A 20,364-nucleotide genomic window follows, 5' to 3' on the forward strand; every position below is an offset into this window, starting at 1 on the left:
GGCAAGTAGGTGCACTTGCCAAGTCGACATGGCAGTTAAAAACTGAACACACAGGTTCTGCAGTGAAAGGCCTGAGACATATTTGGAGGGCTACTCATGTGTGGGGGCACAATCAATGCTGCAGACCCACTGGTAGCAATAGGTTTACAAGCCCTGGGCACATGTAGTGCACTGTACAAGGGACTTACTAGTAAATCAAATTTTAAAAAAATATATTTTTATTATTTTTTGCAACACACACAAACCCTCCCTTGTACACGACTCATTTCTACATGGGTCACCTTTCTTATTACATTGCATTAATTTTTGCTGTCCGCCTTCAAGTTAACGTTCGCTTCTTAAGCAGTATCAATGTAGGCATGCCATATCATCCCTCATCACATGAAACTTGGTGCCCCCTGCATATTCTTGTCCCTTCCCTCCCCCCTCCCCACTAACTCCCCCACCAGTGTGCTCCATTCACTATAAACAAGGATAATCAAACATCAACATTGTGCTAGGGTGTGCGGTTCTCCCATTACATGCGGTTCACGCTCCCTCACACGCTGTCTGCACTCCTACTCCTTTGCTCCCTCAGTTCGTCCCTGCTTATCTATACTCTGTGTGCCCCAGCATTTCCCTGAGTCCCCTCCAGTTAGTCAGTGTCTGAGTCCAATTCCGGGAGCCTCAGCAATGCCACCAATGCTTCCCACGCCCGTGCAGTTTCCATTGCTTTTTCGTTATTCGTTCTCCTGGCCTGTTGGAATCTGGCCATACTCTTGCTAGCTGCCCAGTTCTCAAATTCCATCCTCCATATCGCCACACTCGGCCCCTGTTGGGATTTCCACTGTCTTGTTAGCTCTCATTTGGGCAACAAAAGCCCCAAATCGATACATTTGCTTATGATCTTAGTGTGCGCTGTGTGCGGAAACCAGTGCAGTATGCATGCCCCCATGTCAGGCTCTATCCGCCTATCCGTTGCTCCACACAGCACCTCGACCACCTCCTTCCAATACGTTCCTAGCTGTGGGCAACTCCACATCATGTGTTGGAAGTCCGCTGCCCTCGTGCTACATCTTGGGCAGCAGGCCGTGCCCACATGGAAATATTTAGTTATCTGTTCTGGGATTAAGTATGCCCTGCAGAGAATTAAAAAATGAATGAGTTGGAATCTGGCATTCCGCGTGCCTTTGCATGACCTTTCCACAATCTTCTTCCAGGTCGTTTCAGGTATCTCCTTACCCAAGTCAGTCTCCCACCGTTCACGTAACCTATTCAGTGGCTGCTGTCCCTCTTTCACCATCCGCCTACACAGGCGCGTGACTGCCTTCACCGTCCCTGCTGTCATTACAAGATATCGGCACGTCAAGGACGTTTGCGGTTCCGACAACCCCTCTCCCCAGTACTTCTGGATCGCAGTTAACAGAGCCGCATGTAGCAGAAAATCTCCCTTAGGAAAACCGTATCTGTCCTGCAGTGCCTGAAAAGGCAAGAGGGCTCCCTCCCCATATTGGTCCCCGATCATTTGCAACCCCAGTTCTTCCCACTCTGCCAGCGCCGACCCGTCCCCTCCATGCGGAAAGGCCGTGCACATGCCCTGGGGTATTTCCGGTGCTTATGGCCTACCAACCCCCCCCCTCTACGCTTGTATCTATTCCAGCATGCTCTAAGTACTTTCTCCTCATTCGCCAGCGTGGCCCCCCGCAGCCTCTGGCCAACTATAATAAACGACATAACATGCATTGGTAACTATCGGTCCTCCGGGCCATCCGGTCCTCTAAACTCCCGGGCCACTGCCTGCGTAAGCCATTGTAGTTGGGCTGCTAGATAATACACTTCAAAGTCTGGAACCGCCCATCCACCCTCTGCTCTGGGCCTCATCATTGTAGTCAGCGCCACCCACCGCCACCCCATAGAAACCCCCCCCACCACAGACCTGAGCGTCTGAAACACCGATCCTGGGATCCAGACCGGCAGTGTCCTGAAGTAATATAAAAGGCGAGGCAGTGCCACCATCTTCAGTAGCGCCACTCTGCCTGCTACCGAGAGTGGCAATGTGCTACAGAATGCCATACTCCCCTTAATCCCTCACACCGCTTTGTTCACATTGCCCTCCAATGCCTGCTCATGGTAGATGTTCGTTCCTAAATACAGGAGGCAACAGTGCTCCCATATTATCCCCTCTGGTCTAGCAGGCGCGTTCATGGTTCGACACACCGGGAAAAGGCAGGTCTTCTCTCAGTTCACACACAGCCCCCATACTTCCCCAAACATCTGCAGCAGCTCCGTCACTCCTGCCACTGCTTCCCCAGGTAATGTAAATTGATACTTGTATAGCGCACTACTCACCCGCAAGGGTCTCAAGGCGCTTGTACGAATACCGCTGTGGAACCCATCCTGGCTTTCCCTGTGAGGTGTCCACTCCTGGGCACCCCCAAGGTGGAGGCCAGGCATCCTTAGCGTTGTGGGGGCCGTTGTGGAGATTAAGCAAGCTATTGCCCAGAGTTGCAGATTGGGACTCCATGATTGGAATAGGCACCGAGGCGAGAATTATCAGGTCCGTGGAATTTTGAGCCCAAGACCCGCCGAGGCGGGGAATTGAACCCTGGTCCCGGACTAGACCTCTGCATCAGGGTCTGCCGCTCTAACCATTGAGCCACACTTCTCCACGTGTAGCCCGGAACATCAACAGATCTTCTGCGTAAAGCGATATATAATATGTTTCTCCTCGCAGCTCCATCCCAACATAATGCTTCCCTGACCTGGCACGCACCGCCAGTGGCTCAATCGCCAGTGCAAACAGGAGCGGAGACAGCAAACAGCCCCGGCGCGATCCTCGCACCACCGAACAGGGCGACGACACTGTCCCTCCCATTCTAACCCGGGCCACCACTGAATTATATAATAATTGGGTCTACCTCACAAATGCCTCCCCCAGTCCAAGCGTGCGCATTACCTGAAAGAGGTACGGCCATTCTAAACAATCAAATGCCTTCTCTATGTCCACCAAGAGTATCAAGGCTGTCTATGTGGGATCCCGGTGCCCCTCTAAAATTCGCAACAATCGTCTCACATAAATCGATGTGGTGCGTTTAGGTATAAATCCCAATTGATCCCTTTGTACCAGTCGCGCCAAATACGGGAGCAGGCGGGTCGCCAGGATCCTACTCAGGATTTTGTAATCGATCGTCAGCATTGATAGAGGGCGATATGCTTTCATATCTGTAGCTTCCCTCCCAGGCTCCAGGAGAGGGCTGATAATAGCCTCCCTGGTCGTTGCAGGCAGCCTCCCAACAGCATGCGCCTCCTTAAAAACCACTTGCAGTCTTGGGGCCAGACAGTCATAAAATATGCTAATCATGGAGAAACCAAATGCAATTACATTTTAGACAGACAGCACATACACTTTAGAACTGTTCAGCAGTGTGCTCAGATTCCAAACAACAGCATAAACATAGTCCAGCACACAATCAAAAACAAGAGGTCAAAAGCAAAAAGACAGGGGAAACCATGCCAAAAGATGCCGGGTCTGACACATGTCCCCTCCAGAAGATAGTAAATGTAAAATGTAAATGTCGGAATTTGTAAAGCGCACAGCTACCTTCACCGGAGGTGTCCCGGCGCTGTCCGTATACCGCTTAGGAACCCTTCCTGGGTTTCCTGGGAAGTGTCCACTCCTGGCCACCCCCCAGGTGCAGCCAGGCATCCCAGCGCTTTTGGGGCCGTTGTGGAGACTAAGCAAGCTATTGCCCAGAGTTGCAGCGTGGGACCCATGATCAGAACAGGCACTGAGGCGAGAATATCCAATCAGGGGAATTAATGAGCCGGAGACCCGCCGAGGCAGGAATCGAACCCTGGTCCCTGTCCAGAGCTCTGCAGCAAGGTCTGCCTGCTCTAACCATTGAGCCACACTTCTCCATGTGTGGGGAGAACTACCCAACCTCAGTTCTCATCACTAAGGCAGAAAAACCTGGAAAGACCATCAGTGTTGGCATAATGAGGAGAAATAGGTTTATTAATCCATATTATTTTCCTCTTTGTACATGTGATGCACTCTGCAGCACACATAGAAAGAGGAATAAAGCCTAAGAGTGTTTGTGCAGGAAGGTGTCCCTTTCTCCGTAAGAATGATCCTGGCTGCAACACAGGTACCCTTACACCATGGCGCGAGGGTGCCTATGTTGGTGCTAGGCTGTACTCAGTGCTCTGTAGAGTCTTGTGTATTATAGAGCACGGGCCCTTCTAGTCCCTAATGGACTCTGTAGTCTAGTGTCATTATTGATTGGGTGTGGTTGACAAAAATTAATTGCGCAGTATGTGTCAGTTAACGGTTACACTTTAGAGAATAAAGAGGTGTAATACTGAGCGTCGTGTGTGGCGTGCTTCACTTACATGCAACCGGGCTGGTGAGGACGCTACACATTTGCCAGTGCAGGGAGAAAGCAGGAATGCTCCACACCTTAGTAGATATGGCACATCCCTGCCCTCTCTCTGCCGTGTACAGCAGAGCAGCACATTGTCTTGTCTGCATTGCATTCTGTGACTTCTTAGTATTGGCCCCTTGGTCTGAGATTAATGCTCGAATGCATGCATTAATAGCACATTAAATGAGGCACTCGAGAGGGAGCCAGCAGGAGCAGCCAGAGAGGGCTTAGTGGGAAAATATTCCCTCATGCAGTTCAATGCAAGCACTGGAGTAGAGGCAGAAGGAAACACCCAAACAGCTAATAGCATTAGGTAAGAGAAGAATAGTCCATTGGGCTGAACCAAGTTGTGAACCGCAAAGCCTCAAGCCAGTCGCTGAAAGAGGCTCGTTAAAGAAAGCCAAAGACTGAAGCCTTCTGAATGGATACGTTTTTATCTAGGATTTTACATGCAAACAATGATCAGGTTGAAGACATATACATTCTCATGTAGCACATATTGGCATATCGATTAAGGAATACAATGTGCAATGCTATTTATTGAATGGTCATACGGGGGCATCCCCCAGGAAGCCAACCATCCACACCCCGTCTGTTCATAAACTTCTTTCTGGGATCCAACCACTCCAGTGACCCCTAGAGTTTCTATGTGGATCTAGGCTTCAGGACCATATTTACACAATGTGTGAAGCCTGACTCAAAGGGTATCCATAGATCCAGAGTCAAGTTCATAGAATTCTAACCATCATCCCCATACTTTCTGAAGTGTATTGGGACAACCTCTATTCGTATACACCACGCTCTTGACTCCCACATATACATCCGTTCCCAGCGGCCATTTTTCATTAGTCGGCAAAACCAGAAACCCTCCTAATTGTTCAATATCCCTTTTTACCACCACCAAGCCAAGTGGAAAAAACTGTAATTCTGCCTGTGAAAAGTCTATATCTCCTGGGACACCCAGCAGTGCAAATTGGGGATTATGCAGAATTGTGCTTTCTAGGACATTGCACATCTCTTTCAGGATCATGAACCAATAAGTATGAATCCTGGGATAACCCAATAATGTGTGAAAGAAGAATCCTTTAATATTGTTACATCTCAGGCACACAGAGGTTTGGGCTATAACCATTTTTAATAACTTAGCCCTATATTGGAACGTTTTATGGAGTATTATATATTGAAATTATTTTATATGTGGCGGAGACTGCCACCCTCCACAATGGGTCCTGTAATACATGACACTTGAGGAAATTTGATAAGGTTTCTCATGCGATAGCCTCTGCATGCATGGCATACTTCAGTTGGTTATATTTACTATTTATAGTGTTGTGTGTGTGAATGCCCATATTTCTTGTGCAGCACCTCAATCTCTATAGGCATTGTTAGCAATAGGTCTGTTTGACAGCAATCAAAACCGCACCTAAAAAAGTATATCAGGGGTTTTGTATAGGTTAGTAGTTGGGAAGGAGTAATATCTGAGAGTAAGGCTCTAGTAACCGTGTATTTGAATCTCTGCTTCGGCCCGCACCTTAATACTACTATAGAGGAGGGGAACTCTGCAGTGATGACTTACATTTCTGCTCCTTTGGATAAGTTGACTCGTTTTAGAACTACATCCAGGATAGACCGGGGCGTTGAACTCTGCTCCATTCGCAGAGATTGCTGAGTTTTCCGCACTTCGCGGAGCACGGGGAATTCCGAAAAACTCTGCACTGCGAAGTGGAGCGTAGTTTTTTCTTCTCTGGCTCTCATCAATGTTAAGCTGGCGAGTGCGAGCAAGGAAAATCCAATGTTAGACCATCTTCCAGTGAGATTTCTCAATGCAGGCTGCTGCGAATGATCGCGACCGCTCACGGTGAGAAACCCTCCATTTGTGTTAAGGAAGCTGCCACTCAAGAAGAAAATCGAATTGAGCGGCAGAAAGAAGCAGCACCCTCTTGTGCTGTGCATGGTGGCATTCGTGCTGATTTTCCAGTGCGGGACGAACACCTGGCACTAAAAATCAGCGCAAACAGCGTGACCTAGTGCACTCTGCCACTTGCGGAACTCTGCGTAGTGTGGCTAAGTTTTTGAATCACTTAGCGAAGTTCCGCATAGAGGAACTCTGCCAAGGCCCAATCCAGGTCAACCACTAAACCGCTAGCTCCCTTGTTTAGCTCATTTATTTTGATTCCTAAAAAGAAGTGCAAATTATTAGAATGGGCGTGGCAAAACAATATGACCCTATTTGCAAAAGGAAATACAAGGAAGGAATTAAACTTTACAGCAAAGTCAACAGGATTGCTCATTCTACTCTCGATGTTTTAAATATTGAGGCCTCCAACTCGCCCAGTGAGATTTTTACAGTTGTTACATTGATTTCAGACTCTACCTCCGGAACCACGGTGGGCACTACTACCACTAATAAATGCAATAAACTGGCACACTCCATCTTAAAAGAAATTGGTGACATCTATTCCGCTTTCCCGACTGATGCTCTGGATACAACAGCTCCAGGTATCTCTGACCCTCCTAATCGATTGGGTCCTTGCCGGTCGCCCTTTAGTTCGGTTCAGCTGAAGGATATTCAGGTTTTGGCCAACACGGGTAAATGAGACTCCCTTTTAGACCCCACTCCACTCCATTTATAACAAGGGTGCTTGCTTCATCTATGCATCGCTGACCATTCACCTTAATCATTCAATCTCCAAGGCATAGGCCCCCCTTGCATGGAAACATGCATATCAATTGACAACTCTCTGCTTACCTTGAATCTCACAATCGGCTCCAGTGTTCTGTGTCGGGTTTTCACCCTCATCATAGTAAGGAGTCTGCTTTGCTAGCAGTTTCAGAAGAACTTAGAATGAGCCTTTGATCGAGGTAATTTGGCAGCCATCATGTTGCTCGATTTGAGCTCTGCATTTGACACAGTGTCCCATAATTTGTCATTATGGAGACTCATAGGGTGTGGGATTAACAACAAGGCCCTGGAGTGGCATGACTCCTTTCTTAGGGAGCTATGGTTTCAAGTGTAAGACAATCCATTCTGCTCTTCCACTTTGCCAATTCCTTGTGGTTTGCCTCTGGGTTCTTTCTTTAGTCCAACCCTTTTCAACATCTATGTCTGCGCCCTAGCTGCCATTGTGGAATCATTTGGCTGTACCTTGATCACTTACGCGGATGAAACCCAACTCGTAATTTCGCTGTTTCCATAGAAGGGAAATATCTTGGAGCAGTTAAGGAACTGCCCTTCTGATGTGGCCAGCTGGATAGGACTTAGCTGCCTGAATCCGAACAGCGTAAAGCCAGAAGTGATGGTAGTAGGGAACCAGCCTCATCTCTGGACCCCTGCTTAGTGACTGGATGTTTTAGGCTCATATCCTGCCCTAAATCTGGTAGTAACAAACCTGGGCTTCTGGATGGTGACAAATTAACCTTACAACTCCAGATTAATAGCAGTCTTCCTGCTGTCATGGTCTCCTCGGAAGTTTCAAAAATGTATTATGGGCCCTCCAGTCTCCCACCCAAAAAGCCGTGGTCCAACCTACTATTGCATCCAGCCTAGACTTTTGGAAAGTATTGGTTCTGGCAATCTCTCTGGCTTTAAGAAAATGTCTTAAAATAATACAGAATGCAGCAGCATGCCTGCTTCTGCATATCCCCAAACCTCAGGCGATCTCTTCTCACCTGTCATACTTTCACTGGCTTACTGTACAAAAGAGAATCACATTTAAGCCCCCCAGCTTTGCTTTTCGAGCCTTCGCTAACTCTGGTGCCATTTTCCTTGGACACCTGATTCAGACCTATATTCCAACTAGTGCTTTGAAGCCCTCCAACTAAAGACTGGGCCCTTCTACCCAGGATGGGAAGAGGCAAGCAGGATGGAAGCTCTTTTCAGTCCTTGGCATCCAAACTCTGGAATTCCCTTCTACCATGCATGGTTACTGGCTTAATGAAGTGGTCTTTAGAAAACAATAAAAAAATTGGCCCTTTTAATTTCTGCAGAATTTATGTCTTGTAGATTGTTTGTTAGCACTGAGAAGCCTTCTGTTGAGAAGCCAAACGCTGTATAGGTTGTAAACCGAAACTGAAACGTATAGGGGCTTACAGCCAGCTCTCTTCATCTATTGGCCTGTTATTTATGTTATTAAAAATTTTCTACAGCATACAGTATGGGGCAGTGGGTGAGCAGACGTCAGCCATTGGCTTACTTCATTCTGAGTGACAGTATTCTGCCCTCTCACAAGGAGCACTTCCACTCACAAAGTAGTTTCTTCCATCAGTGCCAGGGACCACTAGGCCAATATGTGGTATTTGAGACCAATTTTTTTTTGATTTTAGCTAATTTGTTTTTGATTGATAAGGGCCCAACAATATCATTTTGAAAAAACCATCACAAAACAAAACACTCTATGACAAAGTCAAAATGCAGGCTGCCACTGCCAGAGCTATGGGCTTTGCCAGTGCTTGTTTTCTTTAGCGAAACGGTGATGATGAGATGTGGTGTCACCAGGGTCATATAAGGGGATGGCAGAAAACTTGTACCAAAAAGGGCATCAGAGGAGATCTATGGTCACTCATTATGACTGAAGAGAACAATGTAATTGCTGCAACTGGAAAAGACTGTCTTCAATCAGCAAAAAAACAATACCTATAGATTGAACCATTTCAGGTAATCCCACTATTTCACAATGTCTAATTCTCCCTGCTGCCCTCTCCTGGAGAATTCCAACATCCATCTCTCCCGTACTGCAGTGGTGGGCATAATCCCACCCTGCGGGCATGCATAACCCTCTCTACCACTTGGTGTTGCTACCATGCTAGTGTCTTCCATGTTGCCCCAAAGACCGGCTACCTTTTAAAATTTTGCTGGAGCACAGCCCAGACAGTAGCGGAGAAAATTCAGGTTTCTAGCCAGATTAAAATTGGCATCAATATACACCCACCTGCCAACCACACACACTCTTCTAGAAGCTTCAAGGAGAATTTTCTTTTAGCCCATACATAATAAATGCACCCTCTTGCTAAGTTTATTAATGTTCCTTCATTTTTCCACTGCCTTTTTATCCATGCCCAGTGTTTTCTTTGACCCCTCCCCGATACTGTTTTACGCCTCCCTACATCACTCATTGGCTTCTATGGCCGCTCTGAGACTTCGGATTAGTTGCCTCTACTTTGCAGTTTACAGAAATTGCTGTCATTGATTGTTGGTGAATATTACTCTGATTTAAGAGGAGGTCTAGGGGATAAATTGCTTAACTTGCTGAAGGCCACTCCAACTTTCCACTGATAGCTGTGAGCTCAATGAGTTGGAATCTGGCATTCCGCGTGCCTTTGCATGACCTTTCCACAATCTTCTTCCAGGTCGTTTCAGGTATCTCCTTACCCAAGTCAGTCTCCCACCGTTCACGTAACCTATTCAGTGGCTGCTGTCCCTCTTTCACCATCCGCCTACACAGGCGCGTGACTGCCTTCACCGTCCCTGCTGTCATTACAAGATATCGGCACGTCAAGGACGTTTGCGGTTCCGACAACCCCTCTCCCCAGTACTTCTGGATCGCAGTTAACAGAGCCGCATGTAGCAGAAAATCTCCCTTAGGAAAACCGTATCTGTCCTGCAGTGCCTGAAAAGGCAAGAGGGCTCCCTCCCCATATTGGTCCCCGATCATTTGCAACCCCAGTTCTTCCCACTCTGCCAGCGCCGACCCGTCCCCTCCATGCGGAAAGGCCGTGCACATGCCCTGGGGTATTTTCGGTGCTTATGGCCTACCAACCCCCCCCCTCTACGCTTGTATCTATTCCAGCATGCTCTAAGTACTTTCTCCTCATTCGCCAGCGTGGCCCCCGGCAGCCTCTGGCCAACTATAATAAACGACATAACATGCATTGGTAACTATCGGTCCTCCGGGCCATCCGGTCCTCTAAACTCCCGGGCCACTGCCTGCGTAAGCCATTGTAGTTGGGCTGCTAGATAATACACTTCAAAGTCTGGAACCGCCCATCCACCCTCTGCTCTGGGCCTCATCATTGTAGTCAGCGCCACCCACCGCCACCCCATAGAAACCCCCCCCACCACAGACCTGAGCGTCTGAAACACCGATCCTGGGATCCAGACCGGCAGTGTCCTGAAGTAATATAAAAGGCGAGGCAGTGCCACCATCTTCAGTAGCGCCACTCTGCCTGCTACCGAGAGTGGCAATGTGCTACAGAATGCCATACTCCCCTTAATCCCTCACACCGCTTTGTTCACATTGCCCTCCAATGCCTGCTCATGGTAGATGTTCGTTCCTAAATACAGGAGGCAACAGTGCTCCCATATTATCCCCTCTGGTCTAGCAGGCGCGTTCATGGTTCGACACACCGGGAAAAGGCAGGTCTTCTCTCAGTTCACACACAGCCCCCATACTTCCCCAAACATCTGCAGCAGCTCCGTCACTCCTGCCACTGCTTCCCCAGGTAATGTAAATTGATACTTGTATAGCGCACTACTCACCCGCAAGGGTCTCAAGGCGCTTGTACGAATACCGCTGTGGAACCCATCCTGGCTTTCCCTGTGAGGTGTCCACTCCTGGGCACCCCCAAGGTGGAGGCCAGGCATCCTTAGCGTTGTGGGGGCCGTTGTGGAGATTAAGCAAGCTATTGCCCAGAGTTGCAGATTGGGACTCCATGATTGGAATAGGCACCGAGGCGAGAATTATCAGGTCCGTGGAATTTTGAGCCCAAGACCCGCCGAGGCGGGGAATTGAACCCTGGTCCCGGACTAGACCTCTGCATCAGGGTCTGCCGCTCTAACCATTGAGCCACACTTCTCCACGTGTAGCCCGGAACATCAACAGATCTTCTGCGTAAAGCAATATATAATATGTTTCTCCTCGCAGCTCCATCCCAACATAATGCTTCCCTGACCTGACACGCACCGCCAGTGGCTCAATCGCCAGTGCAAACAGGAGCGGAGACAGCAAACAGCCCCGGCGCGATCCTCGCACCACCGAACAGGGCGACGACACTGTCCCTCCCATTCTAACCCGGGCCACCACTGAATTATATAATAATTGGGTCTACCTCACAAATGCCTCCCCCAGTCCAAGCGTGCGCATTACCTGAAAGAGGTACGGCCATTCTAAACAATCAAATGCCTTCTCTATGTCCACCAAGAGTATCAAGGCTGTCTATGTGGGATCCCGGTGCCCCTCTAAAATTCGCAACAATCGTCTCACATAAATCGATGTGGTGCGTTTAGGTATAAATCCCAATTGATCCCTTTGTACCAGTCGCGCCAAATACGGGAGCAGGCGGGTCGCCAGGATCCTACTCAGGATTTTGTAATCGATCGTCAGCATTGATAGAGGGCGATATGCTTTCATATCTGTAGCTTCCCTCCCAGGCTCCAGGAGAGGGCTGATAATAGCCTCCCTGGTCGTTGCAGGCAGCCTCCCAACAGCATGCGCCTCCTTAAAAACCACTTGCAGTCTTGGGGCCAGACAGTCATAAAATATGCTAATCATGGAGAAACCAAATGCAATTAAATTTTAGACAGACAGCACATACACTTTAGAACTGTTCAGCAGTGTGCTCAGATTCCAAACAACAGCATAAACATAGTCCAGCACACAATCAAAAACAAGAGGTCAAAAGCAAAAAGACAGGGGAAACCATGCCAAAAGATGCCGGGTCTGACACATGTCCCCTCCAGAAGATAGTAAATGTAAAATGTAAATGTCGGAATTTGTAAAGCGCACAGCTACCTTCACCGGAGGTGTCCCGGCACTGTCCGTATACCGCTTAGGAACCCTTCCTGGGTTTCCTGGGAAGTGTCCACTCCTGGCCACCCCCCAGGTGCAGCCAGGCATCCCAGCGCTTTTGGGGCCGTTGTGGAGACTAAGCAAGCTATTGCCCAGAGTTGCAGCGTGGGACCCATGATCAGAACAGGCACTGAGGCGAGAATATCCAATCAGGGGAATTAATGAGCCGGAGACCCGCCGAGGCAGGAATCGAACCCTGGTCCCTGTCCAGAGCTCTGCAGCAAGGTCTGCCTGCTCTAACCATTGAGCCACACTTCTCCATGTGTGGGGAGAACTACCCAACCTCAGTTCTCATCACTAAGGCAGAAAAACCTGGAAAGACCATCAGTGTTGGCATAATGAGGAGAAATAGGTTTATTAATCCATATTATTTTCCTCTTTGTACATGTGATGCACTCTGCAGCACACATAGAAAGAGGAATAAAGCCTAAGAGTGTTTGTGCAGGAAGGTGTCCCTTTCTCCGTAAGAATGATCCTGGCTGCAACACAGGTACCCTTACACCATGGTGCGAGGGTGCCTATGTTGGTGCTAGGCTGTACTCAGTGCTCTGTAGAGTCTTGTGTATTATAGAGCACGGGCCCTTCTAGTCCCTAATGGACTCTGTAGTCTAGTGTCATTATTGATTGGGTGTGGTTGACAAAAATTCATTGCGCAGTATGTGTCAGTTAACGGTTACACTTTAGAGAATAAAGAGGTGTAATACTGAGCGTCGTGTGTGGCGTGCTTCACTTACATGCAACCGGGCTGGTGAGGACGCTACACATTTGCCAGTGCAGGGAGAAAGCAGGAATGCTCCACACCTTAGTAGATATGGCACATCCCTGCCCTCTCTCTGCCGTGTACAGCAGAGCAGCACATTGTCTTGTCTGCATTGCATTCTGTGACTTCTTAGTATTGGCCCCTTGGTCTGAGATTAATGCTCGAATGCATGCATTAATAGCACATTAAATGAGGCACTCGAGAGGGAGCCAGCAGGAGCAGCCAGAGAGGGCTTAGTGGGAAAATATTCCCTCATGCAGTTCAATGCAAGCACTGGAGTAGAGGCAGAAGGAAACACCCAAACAGCTAATAGCATTAGGTAAGAGAATAGTCCATTGGGCTGAACCAAGTTGTGAACCGCAAAGCCTCAAGCCAGTCGCTGAAAGAGGCTCGTTAAAGAAAGCCAAAGACTGAAGCCTTCTGAATGGATACGTTTTTATCTAGGATTTTACATGCAAACAATGATCAGGTTGAAGACATATACATTCTCATGTAGCACATATTGGCATATCGATTAAGGAATACAATGTGCAATGCTATTTATTGAATGGTCATACGGGGGCATCCCCCAGGAAGCCAACCATCCACACCCCGTCTGTTCATAAACTTCTTTCTGGGATCCAACCACTCCAGTGACCCCTAGAGTTTCTATGTGGATCTAGGCTTCAGGACCATATTTACACAATGTGTGAAGCCTGACTCAAAGGGTATCCATAGATCCAGAGTCAAGTTCATAGAATTCTAACCATCATCCCCATACTTTCTGAAGTGTATTGGGACAACCTCTATTCGTATACACCACGCTCTTGACTCCCACATATACATCCGTTCCCAGCGGCCATTTTTCATTAGTCGGCAAAACCAGAAACCCTCCTAATTGTTCAATATCCCTTTTTACCACCACCAAGCCAAGTGGAAAAAACTGTAATTCTGCCTGTGAAAAGTCTATATCTCCTGGGACACCCAGCAGTGCAAATTGGGGATTATGCAGAATTGTGCTTTCTAGGACATTGCACATCTCTTTCAGGATCATGAACCAATAAGTATGAATCCTGGGATAACCCAATAATGTGTGAAAGAAGAATCCTTTAATATTGTTACATCTCAGGCACACAGAGGTTTGGGCTATAACCATTTTTAATAACTTAGCCCTATATTGGAATGTTTTATGGAGTATTATATATTGAAATTATTTTATATGTGGCGGAGACTGCCACCCTCCACAATGGGTCCTGTAATACATGACACTTGAGGAAATTTGATAAGGTTTCTCATGCGATAGCCTCTGCATGCATGGCATACTTCAGTTGGTTATATTTACTATTTATAGTGTTGTGTGTGTGAATGCCCATATTTCTTGTGCAGCACCTCAATCTCTATAGGCATTGTTAGCAATAGGTCTGTTTGACAGCAATCAAAACCGCACCTAAAAAAGTATATCAGGGGTTTTGTATAGGTTAGTAGTTGGGAAGGAGTAATATCTGAGAGTAAGGCTCTAGTAACCGTGTATTTGAATCTCTGCTTCGGCCCGCACCTTAATACTACTATAGAGGAGGGGAACTCTGCAGTGATGACTTACATTTCTGCTCCTTTGGATAAGTTGACTCGTTTTAGAACTACATCCAGGATAGACCGGGGCGTTGAACTCTGCTCCATTCGCAGAGATTGCTGAGTTTTCCGCACTTCGCGGAGCACGGGGAATTCCGAAAAACTCTGCACTGCGAAGTGGAGCGTAGTTTTTTCTTCGCTGGCTCTCATCAATTTTAAGCTGGCGAGTGCGAGCAAGGAAAATCCAATGTTAGACCATCTTCCAGTGAGATTTCTCAATGCAGGCTGCTGCGAATGATCGCGACCGCTCACGGTGAGAAACCCTCCATTTGTGTTAAGGAAGCTGCCACTCAAGAAGAAAATCGAATTGAGCGGCAGAAAGAAGCAGCACCCTCTTGTGCTGTGCATGGTGGCATTCGTGCTGATTTTCCAGTGCGGGACGAACACCTGGCACTAAAAATCAGCGCAAACAGCGTGACCTAGTGCACTCTGCCACTTGCGGAACTCTGCGTAGTGTGGCTAAGTTTTTGAATCACTTAGCGAAGTTCCGCATAGAGGAACTCTGCCAAGGCCCAATCCAGGTCAACCACTAAACCGCTAGCTCCCTTGTTTAGCTCATTTATTTTGATTCCTAAAAAGAAGTGCAAATTATTAGAATGGGCGTGGCAAAACAATATGACCCTATTTGCAAAAGGAAATACAAGGAAGGAATTAAACTTTACAGCAAAGTCAACAGGATTGCTCATTCTACTCTCGATGTTTTAAATATTGAGGCCTCCAACTCGCCCAGTGAGATTTTTACAGTTGTTACATTGATTTCAGACTCTACCTCCGGAACCACGGTGGGCACTACTACCACTAATAAATGCAATAAACTGGCACACTCCATCTTAAAAGAAATTGGTGACATCTATTCCGCTTTCCCGACTGATGCTCTGGATACAACAGCTCCAGGTATCTCTGACCCTCCTAATCGATTGGGTCCTTGCCGGTCGCCCTTTAGTTCGGTTCAGCTGAAGGATATTCAGGTTTTGGCCAACACGGGTAAATGAGACTCCCTTTTAGACCCCACTCCACTCCATTTATAACAAGGGTGCTTGCTTCATCTATGCATCGCTGACCATTCACCTTAATCATTCAATCTCCAAGGCATAGGCCCCCCTTGCATGGAAACATGCATATCAATTGACAACTCTCTGCTTACCTTGAATCTCACAATCGGCTCCAGTGTTCTGTGTCGGGTTTTCACCCTCATCATAGTAAGGAGTCTGCTTTGCTAGCAGTTTCAGAAGAACTTAGAATGAGCCTTTGATCGAGGTAATTTGGCAGCCATCATGTTGCTCGTTTGAGCTCTGCATTTGACACAGTGTCCCATAATTTGTCATTATGGAGACTCATAGGGTGTGGGATTAACAACAAGGCCCTGGAGTGGCATGACTCCTTTCTTAGGGAGCTATGGTTTCAAGTGTAAGACAATCCATTCTGCTCTTCCACTTTGCCAATTCCTTGTGGTTTGCCTCTGGGTTCTTTCTTTAGTCCAACCCTTTTCAACATCTATGTCTGCGCCCTAGCTGCCATTGTGGAATCATTTGGCTGTACCTTGATCACTTACGCGGATGAAACCCAACTCGTAATTTCGCTGTTTCCATAGAAGGGAAATATCTTGGAGCAGTTAAGGAACTGCCCTTCTGATGTGGCCAGCTGGATAGGACTTAGCTGCCTGAATCCGAACAGCGTAAAGCCAGAAGTGATGGTAGTAGGGAACCAGCCTCATCTCTGGACCCCTGCTTAGTGACTGGATGTTTTAGGCTCATATCCTGCCCTAAATCTGGTAGTAACAAACCTGGGCTTCTGGATGGTGACAAATTAACCTTACAACTCCAGATTAATAGCAGTCTTCCTGCTGTCATGGTCTCCTCGGAAGCTTCAAAAATGTATTATGGGCCGTCCAGTCTCCCACCCAAAAAGCCGTGGTCCAACCTACTATTGCATCCAGCCTAGACTTTTGGAAAGTATTGGTTCTGGCAATCTCTCTGGCTTTAAGAAAATGTCTTAAAATAATACAGAATGCAGCAGCATGCCTGCTTCTGCATATCCCCAAACCTCAGGCGATCTCTTCTCACCTGTCATACTTTCACTGGCTTACTGTACAAAAGAGAATCACATTTAAGCCCCCCAGCTTTGCTTTTCGAGCCTTCGCTAACTCTGGTGCCATTTTCCTTGGACACCTGATTCAGACCTATATTCCAACTAGTGCTTTGAAGCCCTCCAACTAAAGACTGGGCCCTTCTACCCAGGATGGGAAGAGGCAAGCAGGATGGAAGCTCTTTTCAGTCCTTGGCATCCAAACTCTGGAATTCCCTTCTACCATGCATGGTTACTGGCTTAATGAAGTGGTCTTTAGAAAACAATTAAAAAATTGGCCCTTTTAATTTCTGCAGAATTTATGTCTTGTAGATTGTTTGTTAGCACTGAGAAGCCTTCTGTTGAGAAGCCAAACGCTGTATAGGTTGTAAACCGAAACTGAAACGTATAGGGGCTTACAGCCAGCTCTCTTCATCTATTGGCCTGTTATTTATGTTATTAAAAATTTTCTACAGCATACAGTATGGGGCAGTGGGTGAGCAGACGTCAGCCATTGGCTTACTTCATTCTGAGTGACAGTATTCTGCCCTCTCACAAGGAGCACTTCCACTCACAAAGTAGTTTCTTCCATCAGTGCCAGGGACCACTAGGCCAATATGTGGTATTTGAGACCAATTTTTTTTTGATTTTAGCTAATTTGTTTTTGATTGATAAGGGCCCAACAATATCATTTTGAAAAAACCATCACAAAACAAAACACTCTATGACAAAGTCAAAATGCAGGCTGCCACTGCCAGAGCTATGGGCTTTGCCAGTGCTTGTTTTCTTTAGCGAAACGGTGATGATGAGATGTGGTGTCACCAGGGTCATATAAGGGGATGGCAGAAAACTTGTACCAAAAAGGGCATCAGAGGAGATCTATGGTCACTCATTATGACTGAAGAGAACAATGTAATTGCTGCAACTGGAAAAGACTGTCTTCAATCAGCAAAAAAACAATACCTATAGATTGAACCATTTCAGGTAATCCCACTATTTCACAATGTCTAATTCTCCCTGCTGCCCTCTCCTGGAGAATTCCAACATCCATCTCTCCCGTACTGCAGTGGTGGGCATAATCCCACCCTGCGGGCATGCATAACCCTCTCTACCACTTGGTGTTGCTACCATGCTAGTGTCTTCCATGTTGCCCCAAAGACCGGCTACCTTTTAAAATTTTGCTGGAGCACAGCCCAGACAGTAGCGGAGAAAATTCAGGTTTCTAGCCAGATTAAAATTGGCATCAATATACACCCACCTGCCAACCACACATACTCTTCTAGAAGCTTCAAGGAGAATTTTCTTTTAGCCCATACATAATAAATGCACCCTCTTGCTAAGTTTATTAATGTTCCTTCATTTTTCCACTGCCTTTTTATCCATGCCCAGTGTTTTCTTTGACCCCTCCCCGATACTGTTTTACGCCTCCCCACATCACTCATTGGCTTCTATGGCCGCTCTGAGACTTCGGATTAGTTGCCTCTACTTTGCAGTTTACAGAAATTGCTGTCATTGATTGTTGGTGAATATTACTCTGATTTAAGAGGAGGTCTAGGGGATAAATTGCTTAACTTGCTGAAGGCCACTCCAACTTTCCACTGATAGCTGTGAGCTCAGAGAGGAATCAAACCGCCACCGCCCTAAGCATCAGGGAAATCCAGGCCTTACCTTGAATGGTTCGCTTGAAGAAAGCCTTGCATGCTTCGCAGGAGGCAACCCCATAATGATAGCCGGACGCTGTATCCCCACACACCAGGCACAGCCGCTTGGGCAGCGAGCTGAGCATGCACTGCATGGCTGACTCCTCCTCCATCGATGTGGGGCTGTCCGCAAACTGCTTGTCTCCTGAGTCGGAGAAGCCAAGGAGGGTAGTTGGTGAGTCCAGGCCCTGCGATTGGCCTCCGATGGACAGGCCATAGCTGCTGCTCGTGTCTGACATCCCGCTTGGGCTGAAATAGCCGCTCGTCTCCATCTGCAGAGGTGGACTCGATGGCTCTGTCTTGACCTGTAGGTTGATGGTGTGATTGTCTGCTGTCATTCCACAGAGAAACCTGCAATAAACAGTACAGTAGGCATAGTTAAATTAATTGAATGGTTTAGGCTCTGCCAATATACCATACCTGTGGGTGTTGTGTTTTGTCTAGCAGCCATGTTAAAGTCAGGCTGACAAATGCACTTTGGGGGATAAATGATTATAGTAATGGGTTACATTTCAACGTTGAACCAACCTGCCCTGCAGTCAGATCGGACAGGGGCTCATGATTATTGCCAGTATTAAAGTGACAGAAAAGGAAATGCATAGAATCATAATTATTTTATTTTTAGCATAGCTCCCCCACCACCCCCTCACATTATAAGGTGCCAACAGGCTTTACAGTAAGAACGAGGGATTATTAAATGGGGACCGTGGTGGGGTACAAGTGAAAAACACAGTGGATAGACCGACACTTGGGAGTGATTTCCACTGCTCCGGTGCCCTGAATGACAACAAATTGCTTCTGCGATTACTATAATATCAACTTTTTCTTGTTAATGCTATATGCAAATATTCGAAGTACTTTAAGTCAGTATTCCATATACTCATTTTTTATTTTGCATTCGAACTTTCTTAAATTTAAAGTGTCATTTTGGTTTCCTCATTAGAATAAGTTTTTACCTTTCATGTTATTGCTTATAAACTTTACATTTTGTCTTTTGTTATTTTCATTCATAGCGGCTTGTTTAATTGTAAATTTGATTAACAACATTTGCTACCAGATCATTTTATTTGGAAACATATGTTTACAATCCAAAAACTAAGAAAAAAAGTGCATTGCTCCATAAGGAATGCAGAACTTTTGAAGAAGTCAGACGTAAGCCACCTTAGGTTCTTATGTGGTAGCTACTACCTCTAGGCACAGCAGTCAAGAATGCAGTTATAAAGACCAAGCGATTTGCATAGCTTTTTTTCTTTCTTTTTTTTACAAAAAAAAGTTTTATTGTATAAACCAAAATTCTACATTCATACAGACAGCAAACCATAAATGATACATCTACTAATGATTAACCACCATCTTCAGACTTTATTCTCTCATTTCTCCATCTTCTTCCTCCTCTTCCACTCCTCGGATATAGAGGACATTGTTACACCTTATCAGGCCTTCACCCAGATGTCCAGATAACACCCCATCAATGTATTTGTCTGTGTGTGCCAACTGCATGTTCATATATCCATCGACAGATACAAGTTACCCTTTGCATTCCATTCCCCATTTTAGTTTGACCATTACTGGCTTGCCAGTCAGTCTATTCAGGATAGGCTTAGGGTTCAGTGGTAAACTCATGCTCGGTTAATTTTCCCTCACCGGGATTTCGATTTGCATAGCTTTTCTAGGTCAACTCAGCCATTTTGAATCTGAGTAACAGAGATCACAGACAGCAGGCACATAGCATGCATAATTGGAATTGTATCCTTCAAGACCACGAAGCAAGAGCAAGACCACTGACTCATTGTTAGTGAAATTGCTCTCCCACCCTCGCAGCTCCACCATTAAGTGAGGTGCCCCTGCACTCTTGAGTATTAGTGATTGAGGCCCTCCTCCACCCGCAGGTTTCCCTGCGCCTCATCCCTGGTGGTCCAGTGGACCTCTGTCTCCTTTCTCTCACTCTGCTCCTTCACTCGTTTTTCTACCCTTTCTATCTTTCACCTTTCTGCACCTTTCTGCATCTCTGCTCTTTTGTGCCTTATTTCTGCCCATTTTCCCTT

General features: G+C 46.8%; 1 protein-coding gene and 1 pseudogene across 4 annotated transcripts in view; both read right to left on the reverse strand.

The window, feature by feature from the left end:
* Window positions 1–18,419, reverse strand: part of LOC144782867 (estrogen-related receptor gamma-like) — a 147,985-nt gene extending 129,566 nt beyond the window's left edge. For 3 of the 4 annotated variants that reach the window (XM_078662125.1, XM_078662126.1, XM_078662127.1), the window contains exon 1: window positions 18,288–18,419. In XM_078662125.1, the coding sequence (XP_078518251.1) occupies window positions 18,288–18,414 (127 nt within the window). In that variant the 5' untranslated portion in view covers window positions 18,415–18,419. The remainder of the gene's footprint in view (window positions 1–18,287) is intronic. The other variant, XM_078662128.1, reaches the window with a different exon arrangement.
* Window positions 18,420–19,681: 1,262 nt separating this feature from the next.
* LOC144782869 (small nuclear ribonucleoprotein F pseudogene) lies at window positions 19,682–19,942 on the reverse strand (annotated as a pseudogene).
* Between the last annotated feature and the right edge of the window lie 422 nt (window positions 19,943–20,364).

Source organism: Lissotriton helveticus, chromosome 9, assembly GCF_964261635.1.
Source record: "Lissotriton helveticus chromosome 9, aLisHel1.1, whole genome shotgun sequence".
NCBI classification, from domain to species: Eukaryota; Metazoa; Chordata; class Amphibia; order Caudata; family Salamandridae; genus Lissotriton; species Lissotriton helveticus.